Source organism: Heliangelus exortis, chromosome 1, assembly GCF_036169615.1.
Source record: "Heliangelus exortis chromosome 1, bHelExo1.hap1, whole genome shotgun sequence".
Classification (NCBI taxonomy): domain Eukaryota; kingdom Metazoa; phylum Chordata; class Aves; order Apodiformes; family Trochilidae; genus Heliangelus; species Heliangelus exortis.
In genome coordinates this window covers 111,081,930-111,103,594 of record NC_092422.1, presented here as the reverse complement: position 1 = coordinate 111,103,594, position 21,665 = coordinate 111,081,930, and the positions used below count along the sequence as shown (strand labels likewise).

General features: G+C 44.7%; 1 protein-coding gene and 2 long non-coding RNA genes across 4 annotated transcripts; 2 read left to right on the top strand and 1 right to left on the bottom strand.

The window, feature by feature from the left end:
- The first annotated feature begins 2,281 nt into the window (after positions 1-2,281).
- Positions 2,282-3,306, top strand: LOC139795315 (uncharacterized). Its single transcript, XR_011725452.1, has 2 exons — positions 2,282-2,455; positions 2,903-3,306. It is a non-coding gene; the product is annotated as an uncharacterized lncRNA (long non-coding RNA).
- Positions 3,307-8,760: 5,454 nt separating this feature from the next.
- On the bottom strand, positions 8,761-13,079 carry LOC139802691 (uncharacterized). Its single transcript, XR_011728748.1, has 3 exons — positions 12,999-13,079; positions 12,213-12,270; positions 8,761-10,411 (listed from the first exon to the last, which is right to left on the bottom strand). It is a non-coding gene; the product is annotated as an uncharacterized lncRNA (long non-coding RNA).
- An 86-nt stretch (positions 13,080-13,165) lies between these two features.
- On the top strand, positions 13,166-21,552 carry NFKBIZ (NFKB inhibitor zeta). 2 transcript variants are annotated; one of them, XM_071758084.1, is made up of 12 exons: positions 13,166-13,524; positions 13,981-14,120; positions 14,998-15,034; positions 15,137-15,240; positions 15,376-16,139; positions 16,582-16,687; positions 17,014-17,160; positions 17,512-17,575; positions 18,155-18,324; positions 18,940-19,050; positions 19,165-19,332; positions 20,038-21,552. In XM_071758084.1, the coding sequence occupies exons 1-12, from the start codon at positions 13,293-13,295 to the stop codon at positions 20,089-20,091; spliced, it is 2,097 nt and encodes a 698-aa protein (XP_071614185.1). In that variant the 5' UTR covers positions 13,166-13,292; the 3' UTR covers positions 20,092-21,552. The 2 variants fall into 2 exon arrangements, with proteins under 2 accessions (XP_071614185.1, XP_071614191.1); XM_071758090.1 differs by having other exon boundaries at positions 13,344-13,463.
- Positions 21,553-21,665: the final 113 nt, after the last annotated feature.

Below are 21,665 nucleotides of genomic sequence, written 5' to 3'. Positions count from 1 at the left end.
TCACATAAGGCAGCCCAGCTCATAGCTGGGCAGTGACTCTAAAATCCTGTCCAAATTACTGTTTCCTCACAGTGACTCTAAAATCCTGTCCAAATTACTGTTTCCTCCTCCCCTGTTGGTGTTACTAGCCCCTTGTGGGCATATTCCATAACCCTTTTTGCAGTGAAATAAGCAGGTCTGCTCTGCCAGTCTGTCACAGTGAATTGCACAGAAGCTTCTGTGCCTGGAAGGGAAATGAGGATTTGTGGGAGGACGCTAGAGGATGAAGAGTGAGCGACATCCCTAAGTGACCCCAGACACAGAGTGAGCACATCCCTAAACCCAAGTGAAAGTGCCACATGCCCTCATCCACATCCTGCCTGTGTCAGGGGCTGTGGGCTTCATGGATTAGTGAATCCTTAATGAACGTGGCCAGTAGAGGGCTTTGAGGCACTGCAAAAGAGCCGGGGATGTGACTCAAATGAAAAAACATAAGCCACAATGTAATAGTCTTGGTGGTGGTTTGTTTTCTGACTCCTGGGTAGTTGCATTTTGAAAACAAATGGTATGAACACCACTGGATGAAACTCTTTTACTTGGAGTACATTTTAGAACGAAATACAGTTGATGACATAGATACTGATGCACTGGCTGAAGACTCACCTTCAGAGGGTGATTTTTTTTTCACTCTAAATGTTACCTTAAATATGGTTAATTTTTTCCTATGTCAGAAAGGGATCCAGAGGAATAAGCTGTCCACAGCAGTCCATCTCAAGTCACTTCTTTCTGCAGCATGGAAAGTTTAGCAGACTCTGCTGTCTGGCAGCAAGACCATGCTATGGCAGTCAGTAACCCCTGGCACCAACCACCCATTAAAAATTCTGTCCAGCACTTCAGCTTGTTATTCCCTCCCTTCCTTGCTCTGAAAAGAGATGTGCTTTTTCACCTGCTGTCCTCATGCATGGGGCCTGTGTATTAACCTGTTATTTTTAGTTCAGTTTGATATAGGGCTCTTGCTTTTCACTAGATATCTCCACTGCAAGTTATATTCAGTGTTTGGGAGTAGTTATGTGACAAGCAGTCTTGCTCAGCTGTGGCATGGCAGTTTGGAAGGATCTCACTCAAGTTCTTCCAGGTGGGATGTGCCCACTGGGAGTCCCACAGGTGAGAGGCACAGCAAAAGTATTTGCAGTAAAAGAACCATGAAAAATCATGGGTTTTTTGCTCCTTGCCATCCTAAGCCTAATTCTTTCCACTCACTCCTACCCTCCGGTTTTCCCTGGACTGATGAGTCATGCTTTCCAGTCCCGCCTGCCCTCTTTGTCTGCCTGAATCAGCTTCTCTCAGGGAATTGTCCCTTGCTGCTAGCAAGACAGATATTTCTGTCTTTAGCTGTTTCTTCCCTTTAACGGTTTATTTTGTTTTCTTCTCCACCTTTAACATTTTGCCCTGTGTATTTGTATTCTTATTATTTACTTATGCTATGTCTTGCTTTTGCCTTTGATAAGGAAAAGTAGAAAAAAGGATACTTTATGGAAAAAAGATACTGCCTTAAAAATCCAATGAAAAAAAATTCATGAGCTCCAGTAACAAACAGATATTGCCATTATTTTATGTTGTTGTAAAATGTGTCCAATATATTTGTATCTTCCAGTTCCAACTATCTCACATCTGCTGTTTGAAACTGAGGTTCTCTAAATCAACAACTTTCTTCCTGTTGTCACCATTCTTTTGTGCAACAGATATTCTACAAGTAGGTACTTTGATTTCTGTCTGAACTCCTTATCATCCTGCCCTGCCTCATGTCAGCTGCTTGGCTGTGGTGCTGTCACTCTGCCCTTCTGTGCCCCAGTTTCTTTCTTGTCACATCCAGTGCACTCACAGCAGATAACAAGTGTCTCCCGTGGCTCCTGGAGCTAAAACACCTGAGCTGCTTTGAATCAAGAGACAGGAACACCAGAGGAGACAGGGCTGGAGAAGCCAGATAAGCCCAGGGTTGCTCCAGGTGTTGCTCCTACTGCTCTTGATATTGGGCCATTTGTGACCCTCTGGGGCTGCAGCCTCCCCTCTCTGCAAAGGGAGCTCCTGGCACCTCATAAAGGAACCCAGATGCCTCTCAAGTCCCTTGTGGCTTTGCTGGGAGGTTGCTGTAAAGAGAGCAGGGAAAAAGTCTGGTTGGGCACTGCCCTGCTCTGCCTTAGACGTAAGTGAGGGCACAACAGGCCTTTGACTAGCAAACAATCAAAAACCAGCCCCAGCTGGAACAAACCACCCTTATTTCAAAGAAAAGTACCAAGCCCATCAAGATTATCAGTTGCACATGTTCCAGTGATATAATACAGCTGCGAACAGGAAGGTGGAGCCCACACACCATTTCCTGCCCGCAGGGGGAAGGTTTCAAAATGATCACCTTTGGAAAGAAGATGTTCTCTCCTACCTCCCTCCTGCAGCTTGCTGAAGCAAGGCGAGGCTGGGGGTAAAGTCTGAGGGCCTGGTTTGTTTGTTTGCTTGTTTTTAATATCCATGTTCCAGTGCAGGAGGCAGTGGGGTTGCAATGAGTCAGGGAGTAAGGGGTTCAGTGCACTGCCTTGTTGGTGTCAGCTGCTGGGAACCAAGTGTCAACTGCACTTGGGAAAGGGTAACAAAAGGCACTAAGGCCATGGGGGTTGTTTGCTCTGGGAAGATTTGGCTGTCCTGTCTTGCCCTTTTTCGCCATGTTTGGTAAGTGTGGTGATCCTGACACATGCCGCTGCTGAAAGGAGAAGAAAAGGAAGTATGATTCAGGTAGACCTATTCTCCTCTTAGGGAAGTGTTGGAAACTTCTTCCATGTTGAAGGTTATTGTATCTACTGAGGCAGGTGACTGTTTTACATCTCTGACAAAGGAGAGTAATTTTTTTTTTCTTTTCTCTTTTTTTTTACAGCTACTCCCCATTTTATTTGGTCTTTTGGCTGTATGAAAATGTCAGCCTAAGTGACTCTAGCCTTCATGGAAATCATTCCCTTCTTTCTGAGGCCAAATCCCACTGAAATCCAGGTGGTTGCCAAGGAGCAGTGTTTGTCCTGCTTCTCCTCCCAGAGGCTGGAGCTGTTTTATCATCTGTGGGACATTGCACTTCTCTTACTTCCTATGGTACTGCTATGCTTGCTTGGGTTACCCTGTAGTGCCAAGGCATAAAAACACAGCTTGACTGCTTGTGCAGGCACAAGGTGGGCAAGAGGGAGACTCTGACCCTGTCAGGAAAGAAACCACACAATGTGGTACACAGCAGTTTTCTGTTTGCCCTTGTTGTACAGCCCCTTTTCATTGTTCTTGCCACGAAACTCACATCAGAGTCTTTCAGACCCTTTTTTGGCGGCATTACGCCAGCTCGGGGTTTCCTGCCAGCCTCTTTGGCAGGGGAATGTCCCCGCCAGGGCTTACCCCGCCTGGGAAATTCCACCACACAGAAAAAGTCCAAGGAACCATGCTCACACCACCCTCCTCCTCCACCCTGCTGCTTCCTCTCGCATGTCACAACATCCCCCTCCGGTTAACTAGGGTTGAAAGATAAGTGGTGTGTGACCCAATGCAACAAAAAGAGCCACATGGTTATTCAGACTCTAGAGCTGTAATAAACTTGGGGGGGATGGATGGGGGAGTTGTTAGGGTGTCTTTTATTTTTTTTTTTTTTCTTTCCTCCTGTGACCAGAAAGCCAGAGTAAGCGGGACTTCAGTGAGGGGGGCGGAGGGGGGGAGAAAAAAAGTTTCCTTCCTGCTGCTTCTCTTTTTCATATTATTAAACCTCAGAGGAACTTTTCAATCATTCGCTAAGATGAGGCCATAAGGGGTGATCAGTTACCAAGTGTGGTGCAAAGACCTGGCTTGCTTTCCATAGATCTAATTCTGACTTCACTCCTCTGACATGCAGGTACACTATTATGATTTTATTTGCTTTATTGTTTAAAACTTGAAATATAATTTTCTCATTTTTTTTTAGTTCTAATAGCCTTGCAAGTGGCTTATGATATAATTGTGTGTGTGTTTTGGGGTCAGGTATGGAAGAATGGCTGGCTCTTGGGAAGATAAAACAATTAATAACCACAGGTGAAGAAACCACAATGAATGGTGGGCTTTTTGATAGCCCACAGTGGGTCTAGGGACAAAATATCCCTAAATTGCTTAGCTGTTTGGGGCAATTCTCTCTGAAACAATGTTCTTTTTTCAGGGGAAGATGCAGTAGCTTTCCAGAGTTTGTATGGGTGGGAAGCTAAGCTTTGAGTGCACTGAATGGAAGTGACATTGTTTGTGGAAGCAGATGTTTTGTGTAATCCTGATTACAGTTTCTTTCCCAGCAGCTCATCAGTAATTTGGGAATTGCATTCTTAGCATAGAAGACTACTAGCTTCCACAGGACAGGAGCAAACTGTCACGGTGCAGCATGAGACAACACAGTGAAACATATATGAAAACAGAAATTTACTCCTACTTTCTTGTAATTTAGCAAAAAGATCTGTGGGAATGAAAAGAAGTAAGTTTAATGAACTTAAACTTCACTCTAAATTTGTTATGCTAAGGGGTTTAGTGAACCAAACCATAAAACTTCTTTTCATCACCTGATGAGGGTTTCTCTGGCTTACCACACGAGGTTGATTATGCAGCACCCCAGTTCATTACCCGTGCCTGTAGTTGGTAAGCAGGGAAGGCAGCTCAGCACTCAGCTTCTTGTGGAGACTGAAATACGCTCTGGATTTTTAGATCATCAATATCTTGGATCGTGTTTGAACAACGGTGTCATCAGAGACTTGTGGATGGACAACTTGCAAAGTACTTTAGGTGAAAGCCAGGTATTTTCATCTGGGAAATCGTGACTTGCCTGGGGGCACACAGGGAGCAGCAAAAGGGTGATACCCTGGGCTCTTCCTCAGCCAGAGTGGGTGACCTTTGGTCAGGGACAAATGTCACCTAGGGACATTTCTGCCCCATATTTCTGCTCCAAACACAACAGAAGCTCCTGAGGCAAGTGATTTATTTTGGGCTAGTTAGACTTCTTATTGACTTCTGTTAGAGCAAGCCACGTGTTTCCCATTGGATTTAATGGCAGTGGATAGGAGGAAGGGGTGTGTGGGGAGGAAATGCCCTCTGCCCCCAGGGCCGAGCTCCAGCAGAGTCCTGGGCTGCCTGGGGCAGCTGAGCAACCTCAGCCCTGCACCCTGCCCTGCCACTGCCCCGGAGGCAGTGCTTGGGATATTATCATTATCATCCAGAGCACTGGAAAGCTTCCTGGGCACAGGGAAGCTTCCCTTGCCGACCCTAGGCTGCCTGGAAGAGTAGGGTAGGAGGCACAGTCACATCCCTCCCTTTGGCTCTGCCCTCTGCAGAAGCATGAGTGGCCTGAGGGCTTTCAGGGGCAGCAGAACTCAGTCCTGACAGTGCCACTGAGAAACTCCTGCTATGATTTTTTCCGTGTTCCCAGTCACAAGCTCCTCCTGAGACAGAACGTGCAAGGTAGAAGCAAGACCTGCCTTTACTCTTGCTTTCTTCTTAAGAAATTGGCAGGAAATTAAAAGGAAACTTAAAACATCCATGGGCTAGCTTCTCTGAAGAGCAGCGTCCTGTCGGACAGGATACGTCTGCCTTTGGTCGCTGTCTTTTCCCAGCTGAGAACTGGAGGAGGGAGCCAACGCCTGGGAACAGAGCTTTGCACTGTGCCCCACCAAATCAAAGGGTTTATTTCCAGCTTTCTTGATGTTTTATGCTAACTCGTGCAAGATTTACATGTTACTGTAAATTTGTCATTACTGTCGTGGATTTCCTTCTCAGCGCGTAGCAACTGGCTGAGCTGAGCTCAGTATTGGTCTCCTTTCCATTTCTGTTAATACTCTTTAGGTAGACATGAGACATTTGTGGCTGAGACTTATGTGGTGGCAAAGTCTGACCCATAGACAGGGCGATGTTGTCCCTGTCATCCCAGCACACGTTTAACTGAAGGTAAAACCTGCCCTAGTATATGCAGTTTATAACCAGGAAAATTTCTGTACAGCTGCTTGGAATCAGCCCACCATTTTCCCTACCACAATAAAATTCTTTGGCTGCCTTGGTTTAGGTGCTTTTTTATATGAGAAAATTTCCTGTATATTAATGTGTTTTGGGTTTGTTTTTTTTTTCCTGACTAATGGTGAACAGCTCTATAGATGAATTTCAGGACTTTCCTAAGGTCAGCCAGTCATGGGTTTTGAAAGCTGAGATTTTTCTAGTGACTGGAAGCCTAAAATGAAGGCAGTTAGGCTCTATAAACTGGAAAAGACAGTGAGATAAAATCAAGATGTGAGATGGGGGCATTTGCTACAATGATCTTTGCAATGTTCACATGGTACGAGTGTCCTTTACTACGGCTGTCTTGTTTCTGCCTGGACTTTCCTGCATGCCAGCCTGCACCCTTGAGGTGATGGTGTGCTCACAGGCTGTGTAGGATTGTGCAAATCAGTGATGAGGCTTCCTGCAGGTGTTGATCCTGCCATGCAACAACAGCACAGATGATCTGCATGGGTGCTGATGCTATGCATGGGATCTGTGGACTGGTCAGCCCAGTTAGATCTGCTGTCCAGTAGATATGAATGGTTTGCCATGTTCAGGAAGTGGCTAAATTTTCAAAATCTTCCTGGACAATGTTTTTGAGTGGAAAACACAGCTTTGGGAAGCCTGGGTTTGTGGCAACCTTTACCTTGAATAGGTTGCCCATTACTACTTGTCAACTAGGAAGACTAGGAAAGCAGAGTCTCGGGTAGATTGCAGTTTGAAAAAATCTTATTTTTCTCAGTTAGTTTGACTGTGATAAAGAAGTTTTTCCTCTTATCCCTGTACTAGAAAGTTGAGTAGTGGTGCTGCATTGGGACAGCTCTGCAGTCTCTGTCAGAAAGTGTTTTGGTTTTTTTTATAGGTGGCTGATGTGGTTCTTGTTTGTGGAAGGTAGGAAGACAGAGACAGAAGTCTCCTAGAGCGCAGCGGTATCTGACAGAAGAAAACTGCATGTATATAGTTTCAGAATGATAGATTTTGTCCCAGGTTTATTTGCCTGAGTTAGGAGGAAAAATGTCTTCAGCATGAGTCTCAAGGGAAACTGCTGCTTACCCCTTTAAAGCCTCCACTGAGACTCTGCAACAGCACTGAGAAACTGTGCTACCTCCCTTTCTAAACTGGAATATTCTAACATGAAAACTATTTTGACAAAAGAGCACACACCATTTACCTCATCTCTGTACACAGAGTATCCTTCACAGGTGACATGTGACATTGCCCCTTGCTATGGGGAAATGGCCTCCTGCTCCTTGTTTATCCACTGTGACATCAGTGCTGCCTGTATTTCTTAGCTGTGTTCCTTCTGCACAGCACCAATGAACTAATGAGATATCTATGCTTATGAGAAAACATGACTAACCAGGGACTGAGTATGTGGAATGTCCACAAAAACAAGGTGTAAGTACAGGTAAACTTGTACAGAAATCACATCCACTTAGTCAGCTTTGTAACACCTGCTGGGTTTGGGGTTTCTTTCCCTGTGTACTGATTTCAGCTGCTTTATATACACGGTGTGTATGTAAAGGACCTGCTTAGGAATTTACTTAGGATCTACTTTTGTTTTTTTAATTTATTTTTAAATTTTTTTTTTTTTAATATCAAACAACCTGAGAGGAAAAAAGAAGAATTTTGAGATTTTGTTGGATCAAAGGAGGAAGCCCCAAAAGATGTATGTTAAATAAATAGTCTGAGCTTTCCTTTAATATGAAGAATTATACATGCCTCTTTTTGAAGTTCAGGTTAATCCCAGAACATCAGTCTCGGAAACCAAAGTCTGGGAAGAATGTAGCAATACAAGCATAGCTAAGAGGGAAGAAACACTGACTCCTCTGTACTTGTTTTTAGAGCACAACTGTGTCATGGACCATTTCCAGCCTGCTGACATGTGCTCTCCTGAAGCATTGAAGCAAACACAGGTATTGATCCTGAGCAGTCTCTAGGAGGGGAACGGTTACTGAGCTTTTACCTCTGGTTTTCTTAGTGCCAATCTAAAAGCAGACTGAGCATTTTGCTGGATGACCTGGGGCTCGTGTGCTGTGTGGAAAGGTTATGGAGGTGTGGCAGAGGTGTTCGCACACCTTGAATCACAGTCTGCATCAGGAGCCCAATTACTCCTATTGGAGAACAAGGAGCATTTGACATCCATACAGCAAATGGCATTAATCAACTAAGTTGTAAATTTTCATTTTTATTGTCAGTTTGAGAAATATCACAGAGATGCTGCTGCTCCGGAAATGTGTTGCAAAATGAAGTTCTTGCTACTGGTAGTTTGTTCTTTGCCACCTTTACCCAGAGGCTGACCCTTGCCCCAGGCTGCTGCTTAGAGACAGATGGAAGAGAGATGTTTATTCTGCTTCCATAGCTGCAGAACTGTGGGCTCTGCCACCCTCCTTACTTGCAGTTAGGAGGGACAGCATGCCTGGCACAGTGACAGTATGCTACTCTACAAAGGAGGCAAAGCTTCACTTTCTGTGTTTAATTTATTTATATATTTTATTTTAAAACCTTCATCTTCTAAAGCATTCACCCCAGCATGTGCCCTAGGGACCAAGCAGTGAAGACACACTGATGCTATAAATGGTAGCCCTTTCCTTATAGCACACCAGCCATATCCATAGAGATTAACAACCCTTTCTCAGCTTTAGTCTCTTCTGAGCCCCATATGGCCTACTGAGAACACATCTGTTTGGGGTTTTTTTTGTTGTTTTTTGTTTGTTTGTTTTTTGGGGTTTTTTTTGTTTGTTTTGTTTTTTAGTCATCTGTTGTGTGTGTGACTTGGAGTTACAACTTCAAGGGAATTTTATGAAAGAAAAGAAGAAGTAGGATGCTTTTTGGAGAGTAAGTTAGCACAGAGGGAGACGACTGGCAGTCTTGCTCACAATGCCTCTAGGGAGCATCCCTGGAGCAAACCATGCTCATTCTTCACCCAAGGGGCTAGTTTCTCTCACCAAAAATCCCAGAACTGATAACATTGTTATCAATCCTGGAACCAGGATGTGAGGGTCAACTGTGGGGCCACATCATTTGACCATACAGAGGCAGACACTAGTTACATCAGGGATTAGATTGGCAGGGATCACTTACACATGAAGCTATAGGGGGTGGCATATAGGATGTCTTTGCAAGCTCACACTTTGCAGCCCAGATTTTTCCGAGCTCAGCCCTCAAGCTTGTCTTCCTGTTATCCCCCTTGTCCCTTATGCTAAGTGTGGGCTTTGCTGGGCTGATCACAGGCAGTTCTGCTGGAGGTTTCCTTTCAGCTGCCTTGCTGCCACTCCACAGGACAGCCCAGCATTCCCCTGGCCCATGCTGCTGCAGCTTGGGTGGCAAACCTTATGTGAGAAAGAATACATCAGAATGGCTCAAAGATGGGAGGCAGAATTTCTCCCTCTGTCTGAATTTGTGCTGTTGTTACTGAAATGCTGCTCCCAGTAAGAGGGCCCAGATATGAGAGAAAGTCTCATGGTTACAATTGAAAAGGGTGTAGAAAACATAGAAGCCTCTTTTAATGGGAAAAAAACCCCAAACACTGAGCAGGCATCTTGTTTTTGGTTTGACTCAGGCCAGTGGCTTAGCTGTTTCTGTGTAATGAGGTAATAATTACTGGAGACCTCAGGCAGAGGGAGCTCATCACACTGCATCTTTTCTTGGGTCTGGCTCTGAACAGGGCAGCAAAAAGAAGACACATGACTGTGATTAGCTGAGATGCTCAGTCGATAGTGAGAGCCCAAGGTCCTGGCTTTCAAACTTTCTGGCTTTTGCAGTGTGACCCTTGCCCAGCACCTGCAAGCTTCAAGACAACAAGATTTTGTTTTATTCTTCATTGAATTTTCAGATCCCTTCAAAATAGCTCAACCTGCACACTCAAAGACAGCAATTAAAGCTGGTTTAGTAATCAAGTGTATCAGTGTAACTTAAACCGAGACTGATTAGCTTGAATTCCATGCTACTTATCCCAGCTGTGTTCAGGAGTGAGGGGAGGAGAAAGAGTTTTAAGAAACATATGATTTTTTTTTTAATTTTTTTTTTTTAAATTTTTGCAGTTGTCTGAGACACCAAACTAAGCACATCCCATATAATCCAGGTGCAAAAGTGTTGCCAATACTGGCCGCTAGTTGGCATTATTGACACATCCCAGGAAATAGAGGTGGTGCAATAAAAACCTGGAAGGGCAGCGCTGGGAGGGAGCTTGAGGCATCCTTTACCCTGCTACCTCGTAGGCTTGTCCTGCTAGGGAGGCTGATGGGTTGTGCTGCGTTACAGCCCAGTCAAAGCAAAACGAAACCAGCTGGATACCACGGCCCTGCAATGCCTCCCCAGCTGACTCCTCTTCTCCCCAGTTTGTTGCTGGTCTGTACAGGCTGCGCCAGGTTTTCTGTCAGGAGAAGAGGTGACAAGCTCTTTTGGTCACCACCCTGCCCAGGAGGAACTTTCTTGGGCTGAAGACGCCTCAGAGGGTTTGGGTCACCACAGATGTTACGTAGTGTTTGAGCCAAAAAACAAATGCTCAAGGTCTGCGGCATTAATAATTACGATTTGTAGATGTGGCAATAATTTACCAGTAACTTGCATGGAAGCACTTTGAGAGTACAAGGCTGCTGGGAGCCAGCTCATCTTGTGCAACCCATGGGTGTGTGTATTTTTGAAAGAGCCTTTTGTTCCACAGCTCAGTGGAGTTAGACTTGTCTTAATCTGCTTTGACTGGGAGCAGATTTATGCCAGAAGACCTGATAAATAAGATGTTGTTGATTAAACAAGTATGAGTTTAGGTATCAGAGTGCTGCCCAAAGTGGATTTTGCTTGGTAAAACGAGACCAAGTCAGCAATTCAGCCTTCAGTAGAGCAGAAACTTCGGAATAAAAGAGAAAAAGTAATTCCACACCCTCCTTAAGACAAATATCCTGTTAAATTGTTTTATAGAATAGTTCTCACTCATACACAGAGACTAATCTTCAGTTAAATCCATCCTGAAATCATTAGTGAAAATCAAGGATAAAGGCGCTGTCTGTCCCTGCCTATGTGTGGTTAAGTGACCTTCTTCAACACAGTATGACTATAATGAGAAAATCCCTTTCTGCTTTGAGACCTACTATTAATCTTGACATTTTTCAGGGAATTGCGACACTACGGTACCAAATCTATTTTTGTGGGCCATAGGCTCTCAGATTCACGTTACAATTTGCTTGTTAGGACAGGACCCATTTTCTGCTGCAGTTGGAGACATTCCTGGTTAGCTTATTACTACTCACTTTCCTGGCTACCTGGCAGCAATATGACAGCAACGGCTGCTCAGTGGGATCTGCATTCTGAAAGCTGGGTTTTGTGCCTTCCCAGCAGCCACTGAGGGTGTAAAGATCATACAGGGGCTAAAGGAGTGCTTTTCAACAGGGAAATTCCTAAAAGTGTCTACCTAAGGCATTGTAAGTGAGATCTAAGTTCTGAAGAGAGAACCACCTCCTTAAAACATACGGCCTCATCTTACAAATTCTCACTTGCATGAAGAGATTTGTTAAATGAGGGAGAAGGTGAGCTTGGGGGGTAGCTGCTGATTAGGAAGCAAGTGAGTTTTCACCTGTATTACACTGTGCTATTTCTGGCACTGCTTGGCATCTGATTTCATTTCATGGGTTACATTTGTGAATTTTACTGTGACGGCATAAATTCAATATATGGCATAAAGCAGTAGACTCTGGAATAGAAAACTGCCTAGCTTAATTTCCAGTGAAACCCTTCCTTCACTTGACAGTGGAAGAAATATTTGAATAATATAAAGTAATTCCCTCCTCCCTCCTCATGGGCTGGTTAATATAATTTCATGTTGCACCTGTCCCATGTTTTTTAACGCAATTAAAACAGGTATAAGAATGTAAATTATAGAACTCCAATTTGCATATTACACTTTAGAAATACCGTGTTGTTTTACTACGTGGGTTTTTTTGGGCAACAGTAGTTCTAAAAAATTCCTAGGTGCAACCCTGCACACAAAAAAAAATACACAGTTGTATTTTACAAGACGGTGACCTCTGTGGAAACAAAGAAAGCAGAAATACTCTCTTCAAAAGTAGAAATCTGAAACGTCTCCTCTGCGAATATTGGTAATAACTCAGCTGTGTTTTTAACAGTAATCTCAGGCACACAGTTTCACCCACTTTTTGTTTCGGTGTTGTATTGCTTACCAGCTTCTCCCTTGAGGGCCTCAACCAAGAGGTCTTGTCACCACAGCATGGTGCAAACCTCAAAACAAAATAACTCCTGTCTGCCCCCTGTGTGCTACACGCTCTGGTAAGAGTTGAAAAGATATGACTCATCTGTCATGAGTAACCACTCACGTTCCTCTTCTCTCTGGATGCTGCCCACTTGGCACACATGACCAAAAATTCCCAGTCCTCCCAAGCTCGCATCCTCTGAACGGAGGCCTGGCAGGAGCAGGGTGAAGGATCCTGTACCATCGGGCTTGGGATGAGGGGTAGGTGTGTGTGGGAGTGAGAGCCCGCATCAGGCAGTGACAAGGGGGCTGGGGGTGATGCTGATGGCTTCCACCTCTGCAACTGCAGAAGAAGGTGGAAAACTGGTGATTCGTGCACTGCAAGCAGTGGCTGGAAAAGCTGCGGGAGGCTTCCAGGGACAACTTAAGAGGACAGGGTGCGTGGTGGCATCCTGTTCTACCTCATCATGCCCATCCCTCCCAAACGCAACCCCATCCCACCACAACTCCATGGGATGGAGAATCGTAGAAGGGTTTCAGTTGGAAGGGACCTTAAAAATCACGTAGCTCCAACCCATCCTGCAAGGGCAGGGACACCTCTCACTAGACCAGGTTGCTCAAAGCCCCATTCTATCTCCCATTAAACACTCCCATCGTCGCAACCCCATCCCACCCCAATCCCACTCCTGCCGCGGCACTGCTCAGCTCCCGGGCTGGGGGAGCTGGGCGATACCGCCAGCCCCTCCTTGCTCCTCACCCTGCCCCGCTTCCGCGGCGTGGCGGGACCCCAGGCGGGACGGGCCCCGAGTCCTGCACCACCTCGGGCGCGGCCACCTCCTACCGCCCTTACGGGAAGCGCAGCCCCGCCCGCTCCGGCTGCGCGGTTCTGGAGGGGAGGGGGTGTGAGGGGGGGGGGCGGAGCCGCTATAAGAGCCGCCGCCGGTGCTGCCGCCCCCCACTCGCCACCGTCGCCCGCTCAGCCCTGGCAGTGCCCGCTCCCGCTCCGCCGCTCGTCGCCTCCCGCCGCCGCCCGCCGCCCCGCGGCACCGCCATGATCGTGGAGAGCAGCCGGGACGCGGCGCCCGATGGCGGGGACGGCGGCGCCCTCAGCAGCCCCATTAACCTCGCCTATTTCTACGGGGCCTCGCCCCACTCCAGCGAGGGCAGCTGCTCGCCGGCTCACTCTGCCCCGGGCTCACCGGGCTCCGACTCAGACCTCTCGGTGAGCAGCCGCGGCGGCGGCCGGAGGGACCCCCGGGGCGGTGCCCGCCCCGCGCTGCAAGGTACGGCGTGCTGGGGCGGCGGTACCGACCCACTGCGCCTTGGGGGGGAGAAAGGGAAAGGGGGGGTCTCGGCGGTGGGAGGCGGGGAGGCGGGGGGAGGGCACCGAACCGCGGTTCCCATGCTGTCCCCGACGGGGGGGGAATCCATTGGAGGGTTCATTTTGGGCTTAAAAACCCCTGAAGCGGTGAAAGGCGGCAGCTGCCCTACACCGGCGTGTTTCCAGCCTCGGGAGCGGCCCGGGACGGGACGGGGTATCCCACCAGGTGTGTGTTTTGGGGGCTGGGAGGGGCGACGAGGTGAGCCGTGCGCTTGTGAGACGGAGAAGGGGATGCGGGGAGCATTGCCTCGGCTTTTCTCCGTTAAGCCGGGGATTTAAGTCGCTTTCCACGGTTTTTTTTATGTTAAAAAGGGCGTCAGCGGCTTAAATTCGTGTTTTGTTTTCCTGTTTCTAACAGTTGAGCAACACATGGGGGGCGGAAAGCAACACCGAGGACCTTTCCAGGGGGTCCGTGTGAAGAACTCTGTGAAAGAGCTCCTGCTGCACTTCAGGAGCAGCAAGCAGATGTCCTCGGGCCCCACCACGGAGGAAGGCAAGGTAACCAGCCTTTTTCTGTACTGACATAGTGCCTTTTTATGGTTACTGAAGATGGCAAAGAAAAAAAAAAAAGAGGCATGCGATAATGCTAGGAATGAACTTGCTGCTTTATCTGATATGGATGGAGTCAGTGTTTTTCCTTTTGCTAGGTAATGGAAGCTCAGAGATAAGAAGAAATCAGTGAAAGGATTTACAGCAGGAGGAGGCACTTAAAAATGTTCCTACTAAGCTTTATTTTCTAAAGGGAGTTTGGATAAAGATATGTTTGTGTTATGAAATTGCAGAAACTCCCTGTTAAGCCTGAATGAGGTCATTCCCTCAAAGTTGGGGAATAATTTCAGAATTGTTTGTCATGCTATGGAGCTCCTCCGTGTGGAGCACTCTCTGTGAAGGCAGACCCCTCCGGTCTGAAAAGATTGAAAGAAATACAGGAATTTCTGGGAAGATCAAAGGGAGTCTTCCCGTAGAATAGTGTTTCTAAGTGTCTGTTGGCGAGCTTCCTAAATAAGAGTTGTCATAGGAAAATTCTTTTGCATAGAAAAGTTCATAGCACTGAATAAGTAAAAAAGTGGCTGTTTTACGTTAAAATAAAAAATAAAAATCTAGACTTTAGGGATAATGTCTTTCTCTAGGTTTTCTTTAATATTGCTGTATTGCAACAGATAGCTTAAAAGCCATTAGGAAAAATGGTGTTTTTTGTTTAAGTTCCATGAAGGTCTTTCCATTTTCTAAACTGAATGAAAAGCAATTAAATTAGGGTTTGACAATCACATACTAGAAATACTCTATGCTATAGTCTATAGCAGCAAGTCTCTATGTTTTTTTTTTCTCTGAAATTACATTATAATAATGGAGTAATCTGAATTTTTCTCAAAAGGCACAAGGAGGATTGGTGAACTACGAGCCATACACAGGTAAAAAAAAACATTTTTTTTTTAATACCTTGCAATAAGATTTTTAAAGTCTATTTTAAAAGTAGCTTCCAAATGGATTCTAAATTTATTTTTTTCTGGTAGAGCTGAAGAACATACTGGGTCACAGTGGAAAAAGAAAGGCTTCTGAGCTTGTTTCTGATGGACCTTCTTTCAAACGCCAAGCTAACGTTCACCCACACCTCCTGGTAAGCTTAGAGTGATTTTTTTGCATTCCTTTTATTTTTTAGTTTGCTTTGTGTGATAGAAACTGTCGGATAGAATTACATCTCTAACTTTCTGGGGCTTGTTTTGATTTTCATCCATCCCCCTCCCCCCAACAGACACCACCCCAGACACCGACTTCTATGGATAACATGGAGGAGACGCATAAAAATGACCCAAAGCATGACAGCAATTCCGATCTTCTTCAGAACATTATAAACATCAAGAACGAGTCAAGCCCTGTTTCTCTGAACACAGTGCAGGTTAGCTGGTTGCACACTGTCTCCAGTCACAGCTCACCTGGTGAGCAGTACCAGGACAGCCCAGGAACACAGGCTTTCTCCCCATCCCAGAAGTACCCGGCGTTCCAAGATCACACCTCCCAGCATGTGCTTGACCCGCCTCAGCACTACCAGTTCCCTCCGTCTCAGAACCAGGATTTGTCACAGAGTTACCCTTCGGACCCCTCCCTGGAGTACAGGCCATTTGCTGCCAATGACCAATCTCCTGGCTACCAGCAGAATACCTTTGAGAGCCACGAACTGCAGTACTGCCCGTCGCAGAGCTTCTCCTCACTCTTGAATGACTCTGAAGGTTCAGAGGGCCTCTCTGCTCCCCTCCAGCCTCTAACCAGTGCCCACCCCCAGGCTGATGTTAGCCCCCATGCTCCCAACTTCAGCTTGCTTTCCAATAACATCTGTGGTAGTCTGGAGCGCAGCATCTCTTTGGCTCATTTGAATGTCTCTCTCCCTGACCAAAACGTTGCCAGAAGCACAACGCAGCTGGGCAAGTCGTTTTTTCAATGGCAAGTGGAGCAGGAAGAAAACAAACTGGCAAACATCTCTCAAGACCAGTTCCTTGCAAAAGATTCGGATGGAGACACGTGAGTGCTGTTTATCTCTCTGTTTCTGATGTGGAAGGCTGGGGAATATATTCTGTTCAGGTTTTGGTGCACGCCTGGGGTTGTCATAGAAGCTGGTCGTTAGCACTGCTTGTCTCATGAGTGCAGTAGTTCTCCTAACGAGATGAAATGAGTGGTCTTGCTGATGGGCTGTGATGAACACAAATGCAGCTTGCTGAATAGATAAGGTGTTTGTGTCGTGCAGTTTCATGTACTGATCGTTAGACTTTTAGCCAGTCAATGGGGAGAAAAGGCTTCTAATTTAAGTTGCCATCTGAAGAAGTTTTCTGTGTTCCCGTCTTAGTGACTCAGAGGAGGTCTGAAGCTGGCAGCGTGCCACCACTCCCCTATGTTTGGATCTTTGTGATGATTGGAGCTCTGGTTTGTATGGTGGTGTAACTTGTGTTTCCCCTCCTTCCCACAGCTTCCTTCACATCGCAGTTGCCCAGGGCCGACGAGCTCTCTCTTATGTTCTGGCGAGGAAGATGGCAGCTCTGCACATGCTGGATATTAAAGAGCACAATGGCCAGGTGAGGTTCTCAAAAATCTTTGCACCTGCTTTGTGTACCTCAGTGCTCTGTGTCTGAACCTTGAGGAAGATGTGGTGAAATGCTTATTTAATATTAACCCTGAGACTTAGCCTGCATGCTAATATTAACCTTGAGCTATTAATGCTTCTTGGAATCAACTTGAGCTGTTAAAACTATGTGCTCTGCTTCATTTGTCCTGGCTTCCTGGCATTCATAATCACTGCTTAAATAATACCAAGTAGCTAGGCCTCTTATTTGTTTTAGCTGCTTTTTCCTGTTAGAGATCAGGTGACTAATAGTTTAAATTTTCTTCTCCATGTTTGCAGAGTGCTTTCCAGGTTGCTGTGGCTGCCAATCAGCATCTCATTGTGCAGGACTTGGTTAGCTTGGGGGCTCAAGTCAACACCACAGACTGCTGGGGCAGAACACCATTGCATGTTTGTGCTGAGAAGGGGCATGCTCAGGTCCTTCAGGTAAGAGCCAGACAGGCGTAGCTCTGCCCTGTCCATAATGTTTTATAGTCAGGGTTTGTCTTGGAAAAGTCTGGAAACCCCACTTCTCCCCTTATCTTTCTGTGTAGCCTGGTGAGCCTGTTGCAGGGCTCTACAGTAACGGATTCAAATCAGACTGAGTTTTTCACATTAAGGTTCTCACCAGTATTTTAGAGTAATTTGGTGGAATCATCTAGTATATGAGAACAATTAAGTCTCCTCTTAATGCCATTATTTATTGGAACTTCCTTCCAGTAAGACTGCATATGAACTTGAGGAAGCGATGTGTGGTTTGGGTAAGACCTAAATGCATTCCTGTTCCCACTTTTGTAGGCAATCCAAAAGGGAGCCATGGGAAGCAATCAGTATGTGGACCTTGAGGCAACAAACTATGATGGTGAGTAGTTAGTTTATAATTTACAGAGTTACTGGATGTTGTTTTATGAGTGCTGATGGTGAATATTATCCTGGGTTCAGAAGCAATAAAATGACCTATATCTTTGGCAGGTTGGGTTTTACAATTACATTTGAAGTTACAGATAAAAACATGGTTAGCCTGTGCCTATCAGGACCTCTTCAGTCTTGCATGTGATTGCTGTTTGGCATGTAGAGTGTAGGTGTTAATAGACTGTTGTTAAAGATTTGAAGATTTGGGAGTGCCAGTGATACATTGGTGGATACAGAAGCCAGTATCTGTCACTTAGAGAGCTGTTGTATTTGATCCACAAATTCATGCTTTTATTATCTGCTGGCTAAGTGCTTACATTATGTTGCTACTTAACTGTTCTGGCCATAGACAACCCAAATCTAGAGCCATTTAAGAGTAAACACTGTGTCTTATAAATGTGGAACCCTTCCCTGAGCTTGACAGGGAGGGAAGCTCCATTATCCACCCTTCAAAATTAGCCAGTCAATACTTCTTTATTGTGTTTGTTAATGATGGGGTTTTTTTGTGTGTTTTTTTAATTATGTTAAGGTTTGACAGCGTTGCACTGTGCTGTTCTGGCTCATAATGCTGTGCTTCATGAACTGCAAAACAGTCGTCCACCTCACTCCCCTGAGGTCCAGGAGCTTCTACTGAGAAACAAGAGCCTTGTAGAAACTATCAAGACTCTAATACAAATGGGAGCATCTGTTGAAGCAAAGGTAAGTACAGTGGCTTTGTGAAGTGCCAGATCCAGAGAGAATGTGCACTCCAGAGAGAATGTCCCTTTCTCCCACGGTCAGCTTGGCTTTATTACAAAGGAAGCAGACTAATTAGAAAGCTTCCCTACAGCTGAATTTATCCAAGTGGAAAGAGAATATTCCATTTATTCAGAATGTGGTATTATCAATGCAAATGGGGAAAGAGGGAGGAGACTGTCTGTATTAAGAATACTATACTGGTTGCAGCTGGCTCTGTCTTAAACGTGAGAATATAGAGCACTCTCAGGTATCTGTAGTGATAGGGTGCTGATGATACATTGTTCTTGAACTTAGTTAAGTTAAAAAACATTTCCCTGTTCAGTTTAGGTCTGTGTTGGGCCAGATGATTTCTTGGTTATAATGTGATATTTTGGCTCTGTAATCTTGCTGCCAAATAGGATATGGTCCATTGTTTGTTAAATATTCATAATAAAATATGTATTCAGATTGACTTTCAGTGAATTATACTTCAAATACACGTGTTCAGCACAGTTGCTCTGCTTTGTTTTACTTGTCTACATACCCTGGAGAAGGGGATGCACCTGTAGAGAGGACTGATGGTTTCTTCTTTGATAGGATCGCAAAAGTGGTCGCTCAGCTTTACACTTGGCAGCAGAAGAAGCGAACCTGGAGCTCATCCGTCTCTTTTTGGAGCTGCCCAACTGCCTCTCTTTTGTTAATGCAAAGGTACAGTGGATTTTCTGGAATGCAGATATAATCCAGGATGTGTGCTGTGTGGCACAGCAGACGTCCTGAGACTCGATGCTTCCTTCCTTCATGGAGTTGCTTTGTCTTCTCCAGGCTTACAATGGCAACACAGCCCTGCACGTGGCTGCCAGCCTGCAGTATCGGGTCAGCCAGCTGGATGCTGTGCGCCTCCTCATGCGAAAGGGAGCTGATCCAAGTGCCAGAAACTTGGAGAATGAGCAGCCAGTTCATCTGGTTCCTGATGGCCTTGTAGGAGAACAGGTAAAAAACCAAAAAAACCCAAAAAACCCTCCCAAACCACCCAACCCTCTGCTCTGCATCGATCCATCCTTGTCTAGACAAAAGCTGTATTCCTCTCCAGAAGTTTATTTCAGGTTTATAATTGCAGCTTTTAAGGAAAAGGTTTAGCAAAAGCCATTTTATTCAGGGGTCTTTTGGACTTACGCTAGGATCAGGCAGGATATGCAGAGACCTGAAGTCACAGGTTTCACTTGTAGTTTTTATTTTTTCTGCCTCAGAAGTTTTTTCCTGTCAAGCTAGGCCTTCCCTTTGTAATCTTGCAAGATCTTGGAGGCAATATCCCTTCTGTCTTGCAGTGTGGCCTGGGACCATGCCTTTTGTTGCTCTTGTCATAATTATTAATGGCAGTTCTTAAGGCTGAATAGCAGAAAAATCCTTCTTCCTATGGCCTATGCAGATACATGGTGAAAAAGATGATTCTTGATCTAAGAAGCTAATAACTGAAGTAACTGAGTAATTCTCTTACCTTTAATTGGTTTGACTGCTGTAAAATTGGATCAGTTCCAGCGCAGCTGAACTTAGACCCTTGGCTTAGATAAATGAGGAATGCAGATCTAGGTTTTGGGGTTTTGTTTTGTTGTTTGTTTTTGTTTTGTTTTGTTTTTTAAGATCATGACTCACTGCAGGATGATGAATACTAAAGTTTTGTCTTTTTCTCTTCTCCAGATAAGACGTATCCTAAAAGGGAAGGCGGTTCAGCAGAGAATGTCGCCGTTTTAAGCTCCATGTTTCTTGGAGTTCAGCAACTCACACTCACTGTCAGTCAGGCAGTCCTAATGTATCTGTAAATAGACCATTTGTCTGGTGTGGGCAAATGTTAGTTGTTTCTATGAAACAAAAGTGTTTTGTTCACTATTATATAGTGGGTTATAGAAGAGAAAACAGAAACAAAAACCAAACCCAACAATCAAATTCCTCTGAGCAAAAAAGAATGTTTCACTCTGCCAGGCATGTGGAACATTTGCCTGGATACCTGGATTTCATAGCTACAGCAAGACTGATTTTATTTCAACAGCCATGCAGATAACTTCTGGACTATTCTACAGGAAATCTTTTTGTTTAGAGGGGGCTGAGAAGTGTCAACATTGCAGAGTTTGTTGTTGTGTTTTTAATAACACTTAAATATTAAGTGCAAGAGAAATATTTTTTAAGTTGAACATTTATTTATGTAACTTAGTAGCTTCCTTTCCAGTATCTTGTGCGAGATTGTATATAGTCACTGGCATTATTGTACAGCTGTATAGTCCTAAATCTATTGATTGCTTGGGGAATGAACTGAAGAAATGAGTTCCTTGATTTTGAGGTTGCAAATTGCATATAGCATTTTAATACTATACTGGTGCAAGTCGGGTAAATTCTGTTTTGAAAGACTGAAGACAAAAGTGTCGAATTAAGAGCAATAGTTCCTAGCACTGATGTGTGTGTGCTTTTGGAGTTATTAAAGCATGAAAAGCCATGCTGCTCCAGCACTGTATCAGTTTTTCTCATACCCAGTAGAGGTGTTTTCTTTTGATGGGACAATAGATGGAGGGGGAAAGATCATAGCTTTTATAGTGTATATAACTGTGGTAGTTTTAAGAAATATGATCCTGATTCAGTGAAAGTATTTAGCATGTACTTAACTATGGATGCATGCTAATATCTCTGTGTTAAATATAATACTTCAATATGTGTTAGCCTCACTAGTGTCAGTAAGACTTAAGCACATGCATAAGTAGTTTGCTGAATTGGGCTCTAGTCAGTTCTAGAGACTTAATGTGTTTTCACCTCCTAAGATGAGTTAGTCCATTTATGGTTTTACCTTATAGGTATAGTGGCTAGCCAAGTAATATCTGAAGTTATTTTTTTTCTGTTTTTTTAATAATTATGGGTATTAATGCAGAATGCATACTAATGATGCTGTATACTTGTGTTCTATTGGAGAAAATGTCCTCCTGATCACTTTCTGAATGATCCGTGCTGAGCTGTAATGCAGTAATATGTTCTCTGTTATGGTCTTTGATCTTAATGTTTCTGCATCACATGCAATTCTTTGCCATAACCATTAGTCTAACTGTGCTGTTTTGACAAAGTATGTCTTGTAGACAAGATAAGTGAAAAAAGTCTATGTGGAGGCCTAGTTGCAGTGTATTTCTTGAAGGGTCTCATGTAACTTGTGTTTGAATAAACATGCTAATTAAATTTTGGTGGATACTTTCTGTCATACAAGTAATGATGATGAGATCAAGTTTGAGCTAAAGATTAATTTAACATGGTAATACTGAGAGACTGGTGAAGATCTGTGTAAGAATGAA

Excerpts from the sequence above, each read along its gene's own strand:
- NFKBIZ (XM_071758084.1), top strand. The coding sequence starts at position 13,293 with ATGATCGTGGAGAGCAGCCGGGACGCGGCGCCCGATGGCGGGGACGGC. Across the intron at positions 14,121-14,997 it reads CCACCACGGAGGAAGGCAAG|GCACAAGGAGGATTGGTGAA; the intron begins GTAACCAGCCTT and ends TTTTCTCAAAAG. Across the intron at positions 19,051-19,164 it reads TCTCTTTTGTTAATGCAAAG|GCTTACAATGGCAACACAGC; the intron begins GTACAGTGGATT and ends TGTCTTCTCCAG.